This window comes from Selaginella moellendorffii, unplaced genomic scaffold (genome assembly GCF_000143415.4).
Source record: "Selaginella moellendorffii unplaced genomic scaffold, v1.0 SELMOscaffold_9, whole genome shotgun sequence".
NCBI classification, from domain to species: Eukaryota; Viridiplantae; Streptophyta; class Lycopodiopsida; order Selaginellales; family Selaginellaceae; genus Selaginella; species Selaginella moellendorffii.
Genome location: NW_003314270.1, coordinates 81826 through 97498, shown reverse-complemented (window position 1 = coordinate 97498; position 15673 = coordinate 81826). Strand labels below are relative to the sequence as shown.

At 47.5% G+C, this 15673-nt stretch overlaps 4 protein-coding genes, 2 long non-coding RNA genes and 1 other non-coding gene across 8 annotated transcripts; 3 read left to right on the top strand and 4 right to left on the bottom strand.

Moving 5' to 3' along the window:
- Window positions 1–1158: 1158 nt before the first annotated feature.
- Window positions 1159–3150, bottom strand: LOC112345585. Of its 2 annotated transcripts, none has more exons than XR_002992103.1 (6): window positions 2896–3150; window positions 2738–2789; window positions 1897–2354; window positions 1766–1827; window positions 1655–1713; window positions 1159–1584 (listed from the first exon to the last, which is right to left on the bottom strand). It is a non-coding gene; the product is annotated as an uncharacterized LOC112345585 (long non-coding RNA). The 2 variants fall into 2 exon arrangements; XR_002992102.1 differs by having other exon boundaries at window positions 1766–1824.
- Window positions 3151–3317: 167 nt separating this feature from the next.
- On the top strand, window positions 3318–5722 carry LOC9632619 (U-box domain-containing protein 12). The gene is made up of 2 exons (XM_002967760.2): window positions 3318–4606; window positions 4751–5722. The coding sequence occupies exons 1-2, from the start codon at window positions 3960–3962 to the stop codon at window positions 5547–5549; spliced, it is 1446 nt and encodes a 481-aa protein (XP_002967806.2). The 5' UTR covers window positions 3318–3959; the 3' UTR covers window positions 5550–5722.
- A 306-nt stretch (window positions 5723–6028) lies between these two features.
- On the bottom strand, window positions 6029–8362 carry LOC9632618 (DEAD-box ATP-dependent RNA helicase 22). The gene is made up of 8 exons (XM_024672699.1): window positions 8035–8362; window positions 7678–7965; window positions 7501–7623; window positions 6934–7442; window positions 6557–6884; window positions 6357–6509; window positions 6244–6295; window positions 6029–6181 (listed from the first exon to the last, which is right to left on the bottom strand). Exons 1-8 carry the CDS (start codon window positions 8326–8328, stop codon window positions 6123–6125), a joined length of 1806 nt encoding a protein of 601 aa, XP_024528467.1. The 5' UTR covers window positions 8329–8362; the 3' UTR covers window positions 6029–6122.
- Window positions 8363–8449: 87 nt separating this feature from the next.
- On the bottom strand, window positions 8450–9937 carry LOC112345587 (ethylene-responsive transcription factor ERF034-like). Its single transcript, XM_024672707.1, has 2 exons — window positions 9926–9937; window positions 8450–9829 (listed from the first exon to the last, which is right to left on the bottom strand). Exons 1-2 carry the CDS (start codon window positions 9935–9937, stop codon window positions 8510–8512), a joined length of 1332 nt encoding a protein of 443 aa, XP_024528475.1. The 3' UTR covers window positions 8450–8509.
- Window positions 9938–10536: 599 nt separating this feature from the next.
- LOC9632617 (replication protein A 32 kDa subunit A) lies at window positions 10537–12137 on the top strand. Its single transcript, XM_002967759.2, has 10 exons — window positions 10537–10648; window positions 10718–10831; window positions 10892–10989; window positions 11060–11107; window positions 11196–11273; window positions 11329–11407; window positions 11463–11540; window positions 11607–11695; window positions 11767–11838; window positions 11892–12137. Exons 1-10 carry the CDS (start codon window positions 10550–10552, stop codon window positions 11974–11976), a joined length of 840 nt encoding a protein of 279 aa, XP_002967805.1. The 5' UTR covers window positions 10537–10549; the 3' UTR covers window positions 11977–12137.
- LOC112345687 lies at window positions 11970–12479 on the bottom strand. Its single transcript, XR_002992125.1, has 2 exons — window positions 12350–12479; window positions 11970–12304 (listed from the first exon to the last, which is right to left on the bottom strand). It is a non-coding gene; the product is annotated as an uncharacterized LOC112345687 (long non-coding RNA).
- Window positions 12394–12467, top strand: TRNAR-UCG. Its single transcript has one exon. It is a non-coding gene; the product is annotated as a tRNA-Arg (tRNA).
- Window positions 12480–15673: the final 3194 nt, after the last annotated feature.

Below are 15673 nucleotides of genomic sequence, written 5' to 3'. Positions count from 1 at the left end.
GGATCGTGACAAGTCATCTCTCTCGAGAAGCCGCCAAGACGAGAAAGTAGAAAGAGCAATGACGTGATCAAAAGGACCGGGGCTTGTCAAAGAGGACGGGGCTTGTCAAGATCATGCCCTGTTCTTCGAGGTATAGCTTTTCTCTCTTGAGAATTCACGGGTTTTTCTTCCAGCTATCTTACTGTTTGGAGAGCTCTTTGGGGAGATGCTTCTAGTGGCTACTAAAGCTATCATCCATTGCTAAGTATGCCAGCACTTAAAGCAATGCACAGGTTCTCTTCTATCTCTATCTCTCTCTTATATTTTTTGTGGACTTTTATTTGAGTGAGAGGTGCTTGTGTGACATGTCTTCCACTGGAAAGCCAAAGCCAAGTTTCTTAGTTGACAAAGGGAAGAAAAGTAAGATCTAACTCTAGTTTCTAGGAGAGTTTATAAAATCTTGGTGAGGCATAGCTCCAATATGTTCTCTTTCGGTAGAGGAGAAATTTTCTATCGCTATGGTACAAGTCATCTTCACTGGAAAGGTGCTAGGCTTTTGAATTCTTAACCAAAAGCTTGAATTGTTAATCTAAAAGCTTGGAGCCCAAGTGATTGTTTGTTTACAAATGAGTGCTTAGAAGCTTTCCAAACAAACAAAAACCATAAGCAAAATGTGCCTTTAGTATTAGTATTTTAGTAATAATATTACTATTAGAATTTGAATTTGAAATGTAGACAGCCACTTTGCACTCGTGCGTGATGCTTTGTTAGTTTACAATAATCCATGGTGGAAGGTAGATGATCCATCCATGTATAATATTAATCCTCTAGCTTGTTTTCCTGAAAAGAAACAATGGTCTCGGTTTTGGAATGATCTAACCAACTTCTTTTTCCCAGTGCATGATGAGGTTTGATTTCCCGCACCGAGATAATCTAAACTTCTACACCCCAAGACTTAAACAAAAGCCCCGAAATCTCCATAGTCTTCGCGGCCAAGCTGTGATTCACATCCCCCGAAGCTAGCATAGCTCGATCCATTCACATATCCATCGTTTCACTCCAATCCAGTCTAATCCATACTGGACAAAGTCTCCCCGCAAAGAAAGAAAAAAGTTGCAAGAAGTTCTTTATCATTTCCGACGCGCATATCATCGACTTATAGAGAGGTTGACGTAGAAGCTTAACCCAATTTCTTACAGAGCTACATGCACAAAGATGAAAAGAGAAAACTGTAAAGAAAAAGAGGTGTAGAAGGATGACATAGAATCAATTAATTCTCTCTGGGGATTTTGTTGGTTTTCTCATGCATATCTGCAATGGCGGTCTCCAAAAGCCACGACTGGAGATCCAGTGGTGGTTATTCCCCGTGTGGCTCACACATGAAAGCCAAGAGGGCTGACACGTGAAGGTGACGAACTCAAGGATGACATCCATTATATTCGTATTTTAATCGTCTCTTGGGCGATTCTATTCTTCTTCTTTGCCACTGGTGGTGGTGGTGGTGATGGTGGTGGACGATGATTTTATGGAGCTTCTTGGCCTCTCTGGTTCCATTCGGAGGAAACACACTCAAGTGGTGGCCTTTGATGCTGCTCTCTAACACACCTACAAACCGAGAAAAGAGGGAACCACCAAACTTGAGCTTGAATCAACGATCCCTAGAGTGAGATTTTACCTGGTGTTGGAGTGCGAGGAGTTTTCTCTTTTCGCATAATTGCTATCATTTAGCCTTCACTGCAATCACCAACAAGAGAGATCACCAACGAGGAGAATTTAACTTAATTACCAGGCCCCGAGATGTTCTTGTTCTTTCCCCAGAGCTCTAGGGGATAAAACAACTCCGAGCTGCTAAAACCGACGTGTTTGCAATGTCAAGATTCTAAAAGCCTTGAAAAGAGAAAAGGCTCCTTTTGTTACCTCATTCCATCACCCGCTTACACCCGGACGGGCTTTTCGAGCGAGCTCCGTTTGCCTCCCAAAGCGCAGGAAAGAGCTGATGTGCCATTTTCTTCACTCCGCATTATGGAAGCAGAGGCCCCTGTTTGTTGCTCCCAAAGTTTGAAAAGTAATAGAAAACCTGAGAAATCAATGAGATTCACCTTGCTTGTTGCTCCAAATACAGCCTGATACCCCTGGTTGAAAGAAGGGGGGCGGGGGAAGAAAAATTCACCTCACACCACTCACCGCCCCTTCCTTGGATCAGGCTTTTGAAAAAAGCGAGAAAGCAACAAGGCGAATCATCATCGTCTCGCCGTACCTGTGATACGTCCACAAATGCCGTTTGGTGCGCCGGAGGGAGATCACAAAGATTCGGTGTTTTAGTTAGCTAGCCAGTCAAAGGACTGGAAGCAGCCACCATGTAAATAAAACAAAATCTGCGAGAGACGAGGGAGTTTTTAAAATCACAAACAAATGCAAAATGCCAACCAGAGAGAACAGCTCAAAAGAAGTGCTCGATAACTCAGAGAGGTGGTGCAAACGTAGCCTCAGAAACTTTCAAGCCAGGATCCGAAAGAAGACGTAAGAACCGCAGGAACGAGGACTCTACTTAATAGTCGGGTTCGTAGAGCCTCAGACGACCATGGACCACCAAACCGACAGACATAACTCAGCGAAACATAAAGATGAAACAGCTACATAGCTCACTACAGAGGAAGAGAAAACAACAACAGCAAAGGAAAATAAAAAACCACGAGAAATATATGCAAGAAACACAAAGCACCGAAACAATGCCGACTAGAAAAATTCGAAAAAGTACCAGCAAGTAGCAGTCGTAAACCTTTACGAGTTCCGTTCCCACTACCCTCCGACTGAAAGAGAGAGAAAGGCAAAAGAAAAAAGAGTGTAAGAAGACAACATGAACAGGGAATAAGTAAGATAGACGCGAAAGAGAGAGGGTCTCTTCTTAGTTCTTACCTTGAGAGCAGCCGTCCGTCAGGAACAAGGGAATCCATGCAAGAGGCCTCGGCATGATGGAATCCTCTCCATGCGCAGCCAGAGTATATAACTCGTGCTATCCATCACACCACCAGGAGCACGCTTGCTTTACTTGACACCTTTCCTCTTGCCTGTGGCTGTGCTCCCCTGGATGCTATACACTGGCTGCTGCCGGCTGGGCTGCCTGCACAGAAGCTTAAGCACGGAGTTGGACGAACGAACTGTAGAAAAAGAAAAAAAAAAGCTTCCAAGTGAGAAAAGCAAAGTTTAACATTCTGCACAGAAGCATAAGCACGGAGTTAGACGACCTGTGGAAAAAACTAAAGCTTCAAAGTGAGAAAAGCAAAGTTTAACAAAGAAAAGCACTTACTGTCAACTCCAGTCCGTTCCTTACCCCGCGAAAAGCCCTCTTTTCCATTCTCTTACTCCTGCAGCAGATGCTCTGTATTGCGCGGTAAAGAGAGCGCATTTTTTGTTGGCAAGTCCGCTGTTAGGTGGTCCGCTTTCGCTTTCTCTGCTTTCTTCTCCCCCTCCCAAGAGTCCTTCCTCCTCGTCCGCCTTTGGAGCGAGCCCTTCGGCAGCAGCGCTTGATATATGTGTAGGTTTTAGCGAGGTTTTTCTTCCGCAGCACGCTCTTTGCATGCGTCTTATAATTCCTCCTCCTCCGCAAGTCCCAAGTCGTCTCGCCTCCGGAAAATCGATTCTTTGCGTTTCTTCCGCAGTTTCGGCCTGACTCGTGTCGTCTGTGTGATTGCTATCATGCCATCCAGCAGCGTTCGCTTTGCCTTGCTTTCCCTGTCTCTGTTTTCCAGCTGAGGAGCCGAGACAAGCGCTCCCTTGTCTTCTACAAAAATTACTCTTCCATATCAGTGTCGTTCTTCAAAGGCTTTGCGCACTCGGGAGTTCCATGATGAAGCGTGGCCTGGGAATTTGCTTCTCCTCAATCACCCAATGCATGATGTTGGTCTCCGGCGGTTTCATATCTGGCTGAAGATTTCCTTTCCTCCAACTGAAGCTCCCAGCAAAGAAGTATCCGTCCCAGCATGCCGGCAAAGGAATACGATCCGTCCGCGTTACTTAATGCCAAGCCAGGAAGTTGTAGCCCCTCTCCATCGCATTCCCGGAAAGTTTTCGAGAGCCTCTCTTCCATGCTGGACAACTTCAAATATTGCAGGCCGAAGCAGGACTTCCAGCACAGCTTGGTGCCGCTCCGGAGCAGGAGGACGGATGCATGGCCGCGAAACAGCACCAGCAGCAGCAACAGCAGCACCAGCACCAGCACCAGCAGCGGCAAGGACGAACAGAAGTTTCACAGGGAGGCGAAAGCTCGCCATCGGAGGAGCGCTGAATTGCAGCATCACTACATGCTCCATCCAAATTCCGGTTATCTGTTCGCCACGCCTAAGTTTGAAAAGGCCCGGAGCTCCCAGTCCACGGACGAGTCGGACGAAGTCCTGGGAGATTTGCAGCCGGTCATCGAGGAGCTTGGTTCCAGTAACTCGGCCAGCCGGAGGCATGCGGCGGAGAGAGTGAGACGGCTTGCAAAGTCGAGCACCAGGATAAGCATGACGCTGGTGAAGATGGGTGCAATCACACCACTTATCGCCATGCTGGATGCCTTCGCCAACGATAAAGGTGTCCAACACACGGCCCTGCTTGCACTTCTCAGCCTCGCCATCGGAACTAACGTGTAAGTTCTCCACGTCTCACACACCTTCCCAGTTTCGTTCCTGTTCCTGTTCCTGTTTTTCGTCCGTCCGGTCGTTGCGATAGTTTTCGAATTTCCGCCACATCGTCGGTGTCGCTGATATGTTCCTTCCATTGGTGTTTGCAGGAACAAGGCTGCCATAGTGACTGCTGGAGCCGTCCCGAAGATGGTGAAAATTTCTCAGGAATCGGGAGGAACAGTCCAAGAAGGCCTGGCAGCAGTCTTCCTCAGCTTGTCTGCTTTGGATGTGAACAAGCCCGTAATTGGACATTCTGGTGCTGTCCCAGCTCTCATCAATATCTTGAAGCAGGGAGCAAGCTTGAAAGCCAAAAAGGACGCATTGAAAGCGCTGTGCAATCTCTCCATCTTCCACGGCAACGTTAAGGTGATCGTCGACGCTAATATAATCCAGTCCCTGCTAGATATGATTTACCACCCCGAGCTTGTGGAAACGGCAGTAGATCTTCTGGGAAATCTAGCAGCAACGGAAGTTGGCCGGCGAGCTATTGTCGACAAGCAAGACGCTGTCCTCATACTGGTGGACGTTCTCGGCTGGGCTGACGCTCCACAGTGTCAAGAGAAGGCCGTATCTGTCCTCATGACCATGGCGTACCGGAGCCGTGCGTTGAGACAGGCAATTTCCCGTTGCGGAGCAGTATCGGCACTCTTGGAACTGTCCATTTTGGGGAGCTCTCTAGCACAGAAGGTAGCTGCATGGATCCTCGACTGTCTCAAGCAGGATGACGACTTTGGCAGGAAGAGCTCGACTACGTTTCATGATGTCTTCTGCTGTGAAGACGCGCAACCCGGAAAATTTGTCCATAAAGTCCTTCAAAACCGCAACATGATGGCCAGAGAAGGCATGAATCCGCAACTTGGTCCTGGTTGTGATATTTCTGACCACTTCATTTCAATCACACTGTGATTTTCAGCTCCGCTCATCATGTCTGGAAAGAAAAAAAAACAGCATTTAAAAACAGGAGTCACGAGAAACAAAGCCAGATATTTCCTCATACCCTCAAGATATTCCTGGAGGGGTCTCAAATTCCTGGCGTCTTTTGTAAATTGCAGAATGAATGTTCTTTCACCTGTGCAGTACAGTTGTGTAACTGTGTAATTTTTTTCCTCAACAATCCACGGTCAAACTCAGTCACCAAGCACAGCCAGCTTTCCAGTCGGTTTCTGTGCGAAGGAACGCCAACAAGGTTAGGCAGTACAAACAAAAAAGAATAACAGAGTCACCATCAGCAAACCTTACCTTATTCTTTCCTTCGTAAGACGTGAACATCGGATTCTGCAACCGGACTCCAGCAAGCCAACTCCCTCACCCGAAACGACAAGTCCATACAAAACAAGCTCTTTCCGCACGAAAATCCTGACCGGCAATATGAGCATGCGCCCCCCTATCAAACTCATCAGACAGACTTTGAATTAATATCAGAAAATACAGCGCACTACGCTACAAAATAGAAACTGATGCCTCACAAACCACAAGACATCAGAGAGGTGTTGGGGACTCCTCGCAAGAGCTCTCCTTAGATTGGTCTTGTTGCAACTCTGTGTGTGGTCCGCACGCCGTTAATACATAAAATTTCAAGGAAAATGAAACAGCAGCCTACCTTTCTTTTTAAGCTTGTTCCGGAAACTTCTTTTCCTGCTGAAAGCTCCCTCCTGCAATAATTTTAAAAGACCTTTAGATGAAGGAACGCATGAACAGCATATAAGAAAGTACCACTGGTTGGCCATCAGAAATTGCTATACGGACAGCGTTCGCAAGCGGTTTACTGGATTCTGTGTAAAGACTTGTAACAACGCCGGTATTACCAGCCCTTCCCGTTCTTCCCACTCTATGGAGATAATCGACTGCATTTAACGCAAACTCGGCCTGCAAAGAGCTAGTTGTAAAAAGCTTTCAAACTTTGTTTTACTCACCTGGACGATATGACCAATATCACGGATGTCAAGTCCTCGAGCGCCTGAATCTGTACACAGCAGTATCCCGCCTTCATCTTGAAACCTTTTCAAGTTGCTAGTGCGCTCCTCCAAGGGGATATCTCTATGGTAACAAAGTGGTACGATGTTTACTTTCTCCAGAATCTTGGAAATGGCAGTAACTGACTCGATGGTGTTTGCGAACACCATCGTCCGCATAAAGGATGGTGGCGTACCTGCCTCATTAACTTCTGGCCGTGCGGCAATGGCTTTGAGAAGTGCTTCTACTCGCTTTTTAGAATCGACCTCAATCCACTGATGCTTTACACTGCAGCAGAAACTCGATAAGTTACGAGAACACTAGAACCACACGCTACCTTGGAATTTGTCGGTGAAGGAAATCGCCGTTGACCCAGGTAGCGTCCGGGAATTGGTACGAGAGCATTATAGCAGGAGTCTTTTTCCCTACTACCGGCAGTGTAGCAGCCACAAAAATGTATTGCTTGCTTCTTTTGTACTTTTTCCTGTATGTCTTGCGCTTTTTCTTTGTAGTGTCGTCCCCCTTTTCATCACCGCCAGATTCTGTTGGTCCGGGAGTACAGTCAGTAGCTGTCTCAGAATCGATGTCTGCTGCCGCTTCCTTCCACTCACTGGCTATCTCCTTTTCCATATCAGAATCACCGTCGGATTCAAATTCCTCTTCTTTAGAAGGTTCAAAGTCGGTCCATGGCTTGGTTTCCTCCTTTTTTTGCTCACTACCCGGCTTCTGGATGGCTTTTTCCTCCGCAGCAAGCTTTTTCTCGGCAAGCCTGAGCAGTGGAATCAACCGTTGGATCACTTGCCGTTCAAAACCCCCTGATAAGAGCATATCCGCTTCATCAAAGACCTGTGTACCTCCTTAAGTATGTAGTTCGGCAGAAGATAGAAATGAACAATCAACTCACCACATAACGGGCATCTCTTAAAAAAGCCGTTCTACGCTTTTGCTTTGGATCGAAGCTGAAGAGGTGGTTTATCAAGGCTCCCGGTGTAGCAAACACAAAATCTGGGGGCGATGTTGGCCATCCCTGAAAAGAACATAGTAAATTATCAGGAACTCGGGTGAGCATTTTCTCACGTACCTGACCTCCGGTTATGACAGCAACCCGAACAAAATCACCCAGCTTACTGCAAACCTTGGTCGCCATCTCGGCAGCTTGTTGACACAGGGTAGCGTTCGGGCACAAAACCAAAGCAAAGCTGCGTGGAATGTAAGCATTCTCGTCCTCGGCTTTCTTCTCCTTGAATTCCTGATTCGACTTTGCAAGGAGTTGAAAAATCGGAAGGAGATATGCATGAGTTTTTCCACTGCCCGTCTCGGCAGCCAAAATTACGTCACCACCTTCTAGAATACGAGGAATTGCAGCGCCCTGGCAGAACGAAGAGCAAACTTGTTAACCCGTAATCACACACAAAAAGAAGTCTCCTCACAAACATACCTGTATCGTCGAGGGACGATCAAACCCCGCCTTCATAGCAGCCTGTGAGATTTCCCCGGACAATCCCAGCGAAATCCAGCTGACGCCAGGCTCGGCATGAAAAGAATACCTGGCCTGCTGCTTCTTCTTCTCCTTGGCGCTCGCAGCGACGGAATACACGCGAATGAATCCCCCGCATTGCGATTGCGATTGCGCCCTAGCGCCGCTGCCGCCGCGCAATCCCGACCTCCATATCCACTGGCAGAACGTTGGCGACGAGAATCCGAGCTGCCGATGCGCCGGGGCGCCAAGCATTTCTCCACCACGCCCTAAACCCTAGCTCCACCTCTAAAACCCTATCCCGCCAAATACATTTTAAAACCAATGCTTGATAGAGATTAGGGCTTTTGTGCATACTATATATACTCTTCAATGATTGGCGGGAAGAAACAAAAGTTTAAAAACCATTCTTTTTTTTGCTCCTTTTCTTCCTCTTTTAGTTTCCAATGGGCTGAGACAATTGATCCAAGAACACGGCCTCCAGCCCCGAGAAAGATTTGTTGATCTCCGAGAGGTCGTCGTCCTGGTCGCAGCAAATCCCCAGATCGCTCACGCTGAAGCTATTCCCACCACAATCGCCCTCGTCCCAGATCATCGACTGGCACTTGAAATCGTCCCCTTGCTCCATGATCGTCAGCCCACCACCCAGCGCTGGCAGCTCCGCGGAGAAATCCGAGCTAAAGATCTCCGGCTGGGTGATCATTTGCCTGTGATCGACGTCGCAGCAGCTGGAGCAATTCATCTGGATCGCGAGCTTGTCCTCTCGGCAGCGCTTGAGGATCGCTCTGTTCTCGCTGGGTTCCTCCACCAGCGAGCTTGGCACGATCCTGCTAGTGCCACCATTGTTCTTGCTGGTGTTGGTGGCGATGCTCAAAGCGCTGCCAGTGTTCTTCGCTTCCACCACGCAGCTCGTCGACGAGCTCGAATCGCTCGACTTGTTGGGCTTCTCGATGCAAAGCTTCTTCGCTGGAGCAGCGTGAATTCCTGGCACTGCCGCCACTGCTACTCCTGTTTGATCGGATGCCGCGGAGCTGCTAGTGCTACACCCGGAGTTGGATCCCGACTCGGGGAAATTGAGCTGGGCGGATGGGCCGTAGTGGATCTTCGCGGCACGATCGTAGGCAGCAGCGGCGTCCTCGGCGGTGGTGAAAGTCCCCAGCCAAATCCTCGCTCCTCGATTGGGCTCTCGAATCTCCGCGACCCATTTTCCCCAAGTTCTTTGCCGGACGCCACGATACTGGCACTGGGAGTTTTGTGGACCGCCCTTGCCTTTCATACACCCCTTCTTGCTGCGCTGGGGGCTCCTGTCACTGCTCGTGCCGCCCAGATTCGCCGAGAAGCTCGACGATGCCAGCGAGAATTTCTTGGATCTTGCAAGATTGTGATCGCTGCTCGATGCCGCCGCGGTGGCCGCGCCCGGGAGATGATGGATCAGCGCCGCCGGCGGGATCTTGTAGACGATCGGGGTGGCGCCGGCGTCGATCATCTTGGGGAGGACCCTGTGCGTGTTCTTGCTGCCGGGCGCGTTGATCCGGCGCACCGAAAACATTTCTTGCGGGTTGGAGCACGACCGGGGAGGCATTCTTTTCGCGAGATTTCGCTCTCTTTCCTCGAGATCGATGATCCTCGCAGAGCTTTTCGGCGCCCCGCCTGCGCCAAATATGATCCTCCTCCTCCCGCGACCTATTTCTGGATCAAACCAATCCAGCAAAGACTTACTCCAAGATTCCTCCTTGGCGCTCCGGGATCGCTCGCCCTAGCTCCAAGATCACTCACATTCTTCCTCTAGATCGCCATAAACCCTTCCTCCCTCCCAACAGAAGCAAAGCAAATGGCATGGAATAAAACTTACCTGCCAAGACATTAACTTTTTACCCCCCAAAGATTACAAGAAAAATCCCCCGAAATAATAAGTCGGCCGCCGCCTTGTGGCTTAAGTTACGTGGCGTTAAACATCCAAACGGGCGCCTGCCACGTGTCGTGCGTCACCGCCGTTAAACAACACAACGGGCGTCACATCCGGCCGTTAGGTATGCCACGCCAGCCCTAGTCTATTGTCCTCGTGATATTCCATGGTTGGCTTCGCGCCTCCTCAAACTCTCAAACAAACTAAACAACAACAAAGAACAAATATAGTGCTGGCAGGCAAATCTTGGCTAAGTGCCAAATTCTCACACAACCACTAGCTATGGCCTTTTGTTTCCATACAGTTCAATAGAATGGATTGATTAATCGAAAGAAATTTGCAATTATCTTAACCATGTACACTGTTTTGGATCTTTTAGATGGATTGATTATTTGCCAATTATCTTAGCGACATTCTTATAGGATTTTTAGATGGATTGATTCATCAAAATAAATTTGCAATTTCTCTTAAAAATGCACATTGTTTTAGATTAATCAAAAGAAATTTGGCGGGAATCCGGATGATTTTGGCGGGAAAAAGGGTTTATAGGCTAGAGCCCTAAAGAGCGTCATGTATGGGGACAATGCGGCTATGGATTTTGGGGGCGGGGGGTTCATGCCCTCGCAGCCCAGCGGCTTCGCTACTGGAGGCGGCGATCCATCCGTGAAGGTATGATTTAGAGCGTCTTGTTCTGGCGATCTTTGCGATGGATTGATCGGTTTTTCGTCCGATATAAAGAAATCTGGGGCTCCGAGCAGCGGTCTCTTCCCGCTTACTGTGAAGCAGATGAGCCGGGCGATTCAATCGGCTACTGATGATAATCTTATTGTGGACGGCCAGTCTATGAGCAATGTAAGAAAGCGCTATTTTTTCTTTTTTTTTCTTCTTGGTCTGCTGATAGAATTCACGCAGGTCACGATGGTGGGGATGTTGCTTGGGAAAGAGGAAAGGGCGACGGATATTTCCTTCATGCTTGACGATGGAACTGGCAGAGTCGAAGTGAAAAGATGGTACTAGCAAAAGCTCTTTTTTCTTTTTTTCTTTTCTGATAGTGTTCTTCGTTTTTCTTCTTTGTTTCAGGATCGAGTCACCGGATGCTCCCGAGGCTTTGCAGCTACACAGCATTCAGTAAGTACTTGGAAAATGGAGAGAGAAATGATTTGGACTCTTATTTTTTTGTTATGGTTCTCGCTGCTTTCTTATTTCCCAACGTCAGGCACGGACAGTATGTACGAATTCACGGACACCTTCGGACGTTCCAGAACAAGAGAACAGTTGTCGCTTTTGCAGTGAAGTAAACTCACTCGATTCTCTGCTCTTGGAACTCCGTGGCTAACTTCGTTTTGCAGGCCTATCACAGACTTCAACGAGATCACGTTCCACTTCCTGGACTGCATCTTTGCACATACCTACAACACGAAATCACAGGTAGCAAGTCCTCTTAGCATTGTTTTGTAGAGAGTTTTAAAGTTTCAGCTTCTAGGGGGCGGCAAGGCCTGACGGTCCCGCGTCTCCTCCCACTTTCAATCACACAAACTATTCCAATCCGGTATCCAATCCGGTAAGTGCATTGTAAAATCCATGTAACGGGGAAGTAACGCACCGTTCTTTCTTTATTCCTTGGCAGTATGCTACTCCAGCGGCTCCTGCGAATTCCAATGGGATGAGTGAATGCCAACGCCGGGTACAGGCGGTTTTTGAGGAGCCATCTGTTAAGTCCGTAGCTTTCGCATTTCGAAGCTTGCCATGATGTTAAATACTCCGGTGCTTGTTTTATTTCTTGGCAGGGAAAGTGAGCAGGGCCTTCACGTTGATGAGATTGCGAGACGTATTACTGGTTTCTCCAAGAAGCAAGTCAGGTAATATTACGTTTTCATCGGTGAAGGCTCCTGATATATTTTAACACTCGCAGGGATGCGGTGGAGTTTCTGGTGAACGAAGGCTACGTTTACTCCACTGTCGACGACGAGCATTTCAAGTCCACCAACACTTACTAATGTCCAATGGATCGCTCAGTAAAAAAAGTAAGAGAGGTACTTACGAAGTTTGCGGAAGTGTAGCCAAAGGTACTTATAGTTCTATATTTCTCCCAAGGAAACCTGTCACAACTTTTCTCAAAGACAGGAACCACGATGAAAGTATAGAGAAACTTTGTTTTTATCGTACGCAACGAGTCTATAACTTAGCTTTCGAGTTAGATAATCCAAGTTGCACGATGCGGCCGTGATCACCGGGAACTTAGACACTAGATACTCACAAAACCGCGACTCCAACTAGCTTAGATCGATCACTCTCGCCTTCTCCAAAGCTTGCGATAGGTTTCTCCTGCCGTAAAACAATCAGAATGGAAGCATAACTTTCTTTTCTTACTTGGTCGTCGTGTTTGTTCTTGTGCCCAAGCTCGTCACGTTAATGGCCGCGTAGCGCAGTGGATGAGCGCGTCAGACTTCGGATCTGAAGGTCGTGGGTTCGAATCCCACCGTGGTCGCTGAAAGTCCACATTCACACACTAAAGCTTACACATATATTTTTCAAGAGGCCGGCTTCTCGTTGATAAGTTGCCAGCACTTTTGCAACGTTTGCATGAGGTCGTCCCCATTGATCGGCTTGCACAAACACCTGGAAGAAAGTAATAAGCAAAGAAAACAAAAGGAGAACGTCGAGAGAAAGAAAAGTAGACTTACATACACATGCCGGCCTCGTAACACTGGCGCATCTCCTCTTCCAGAGCAGCCGCGGTTACAGCAACGACGAGCGGGGGCGAAGCAACTTCTTGTTTGATTCTCCTACATGCTTGGAGCCCATCCATCTCGGGCATGTAGCAATCCATCAAGCAAACATCGTACCTGGAGTGACAGAGTCAGAAAAGAACTCCAGAAAAAACCAAAAGGATAGCTTCTTACTTGTTTTCCTTGGCCAGTATTAGTGCTTCTAGCCCATTCTCAGCTACATCAGCTTTGTATCCTAGTCTCCCGAGCAACTTTATAATAACCTGAAACACACTCACACAACGGAAAGAAGTCTCGTTTGACCTTTCAAGGTGTAGGTCTCGAGCAACCAAACCTTTCGATTGATCGGATTGTCTTCGGCCACCAGGATGCGTAGCGGGCACATTTTCGACACCTCGACCAGCCTCTTTGGAGAGGAAAGCACCTCATGCTGCTGTCGGAGTGAAGTTTGTGGCATGAAACTCAATAAAACACCGCGAAGTTGCGACTCCTTGATAGGCTTACAAACGGAGGCTTGGAATCTGATCGGTTTGTCAACACCCTGAAGCAGGACAGAGTGAGAGGCCGGTTACTCGGTATCATGAGATTTTACCGGGAAGTGGTACTCTCGCTGGCGCTCCCCAAAGGGAACAAGTATCACAGTTGGGATGTGTGAGTCATCCTGGCAATATTTTAAACACTCCAGGGCTTGGCTATTGTCTGTTGCATCAAACTGAACACAAATGAGATGCTGAGGCAAGGGAATACAGACAACTTACTAATACATTGTTGAATATCACGACATAAAGCTCGGCCGCCATTTGATGTAGCAAAGCCACAGCATCTTTGCTGTCACTCGGGCATATTGGCCTCATATCGAAACTGAAAAAACCACAAGCGAGATTTGAGGACGCAGGAAAGCGCAGATGATGCTTTACCTCTTGAGAATATTTGCACACATTGCTTGCGTGTTGCTGCTACAAGCATCGACAACAAGAACTCGCTTCCCATGAAGGCTTGCAGTGGCATCGTCTTTGACGCTGGCGTTGGTGACACATTGCACTTCTTCGGCACGGATCGTGAAGTGAAAGGTACTTCCAGCTCCCAAGTCAGTCTCCACCCTGAAGAGATCATAATCACGTCGAGCGTCTAGTTAATCAAGCGGTTACCATATACGACCTCCATGTAGTTTGCATAAACGAGCACATATCACCAGGCCAAGTCCTGTGCCACCATATTTGCGAGTTGTTGACGCGTCAACCTGTGAAAAGGCCTGCGCATTATTCCACATTGTTAGCACGAGTAAGTCTTTTTGCTTGGGTTCTTACATATACAGATTAGATCGGTGTACCTGGAAAAGACAGTTTTTTCGGTTGGCTGGAATGCCCGAGCCTGTGTCCTTTATAGAAAATTGAATGTCCCACAAGTTTTTGGCTGTCCTGTGGCCATTGATGCTCAGGTAAACACCACCACTACTTGTGAACTTCACAGCATTACTAAGAAGATTTATCTGTAAAAAGCTGTTGTGATATGCATATTCAGCAGAAATTCTCTCACCAGGATTTGCCTGATTCGAATCAAGTCCGCAAGAACAACTTTCGGGACCTGCGTATACATTGTAAGTCGAAGTGGAGGCAAATTAAGCCAGGCCTTACAGTTTCCGTGATGGAGTATGTCAATTCAAGAGACTTGATAGCTGCTAGAGGAGAAATGCTATCAAACGTCTCCTCAACGCAGCGTGTTAAGTTAACTGGCCTGAGCTCAAGTTCCATTTTACCAGCCTCGATTTTGCTGCAACACTAGAAACGTAAGAAGGAATCTAAACTTGGTTGCCAACCTATAATCAAGAATATCGTTTATAATTCCAATCAATGCTTCTCCACTGTGTCGGATAGTAGAGGCGTATTCATGTTGCTCATCTGTAAGTGCAGTTTCCAAAAGAAGTGTACACATTCCGATCACTGAATTCATTGGCGTCCGGATCTCATGGGACATGTGAGCCTGCAAACGATTTAGTTCACAGAATTGACAAAAGAAGCTCCATACCAGAAACGTAGCTTTAGCTTGAGCAGCCTTCTCCGCATTATCCCGTGCTTCTCTAAGAGCATCCAGTGTCTCGTACTCTAACGTCTTGTCCAGAGCAATGCCAGACCACTCAGTTGTTCCATCATCCAGCAGCTTCGGGGCAGCATGTACTCGAACCCAGTGATGACGATTCGATTCAACACTGCACGAAATCTTGTTTGTCAGTCACGCTTGAAAATCTTTTCCAAGCAGGTACCGAAAATGACAATCAAAGGGGGCTCCTGAAATTTGAGATTCGAGCATCTGAACTTTCACATCATCCCAGTCATCACGAAGCACTGTCATTCCTGCGTGCACAGGATAAAAACAAGTCCGCAAGTAAGCTACCAATAGCTTACCGAATGCCCTTCTCTCACTAAAAACATCAGTAGCAGAATCTGAGAAACAAGTAATCAGCATCTTTGAACTATCTGACTACAAATCTGACCTTTAGTGTGGCCGCTAAGCATATCAAGTGCGCCTTTACTCATGAATGGGAAGCATTCTTTACCTTCCTTGGTGATTCGGTAGGAGAAAACACCCCCTGAACATTCCGACTGTTATCCTGAAAATTATGGTGCTGTCCAAACCTGGAATCAAATCCGTGATTCTGTTCTGAAGAAAAAAACCCATGGTTAGCTCGTGTGAAATGCACGAAAGGCCTTGCCTGCGAAGTTCTTGCTGTGACTCTCGCAGCTCCTCCTCTGCAAGCTTGACGCTGGTTATATCTTTTCCAGCCGCAAATGTCAGGCTTGCTGTCCATAAAATCCACTTGTACGTGCCAGTAGCGTCGATAACAACTGGGCCAGTTGGCTACGATGGAGAACAAGACGGAATGATCAGACATTCGAATAAACAAGAGAAGATATACGTTTTCACCACAGCGGTAACGGTTTGCGAAGTTGATGACAGTATCTCCGTC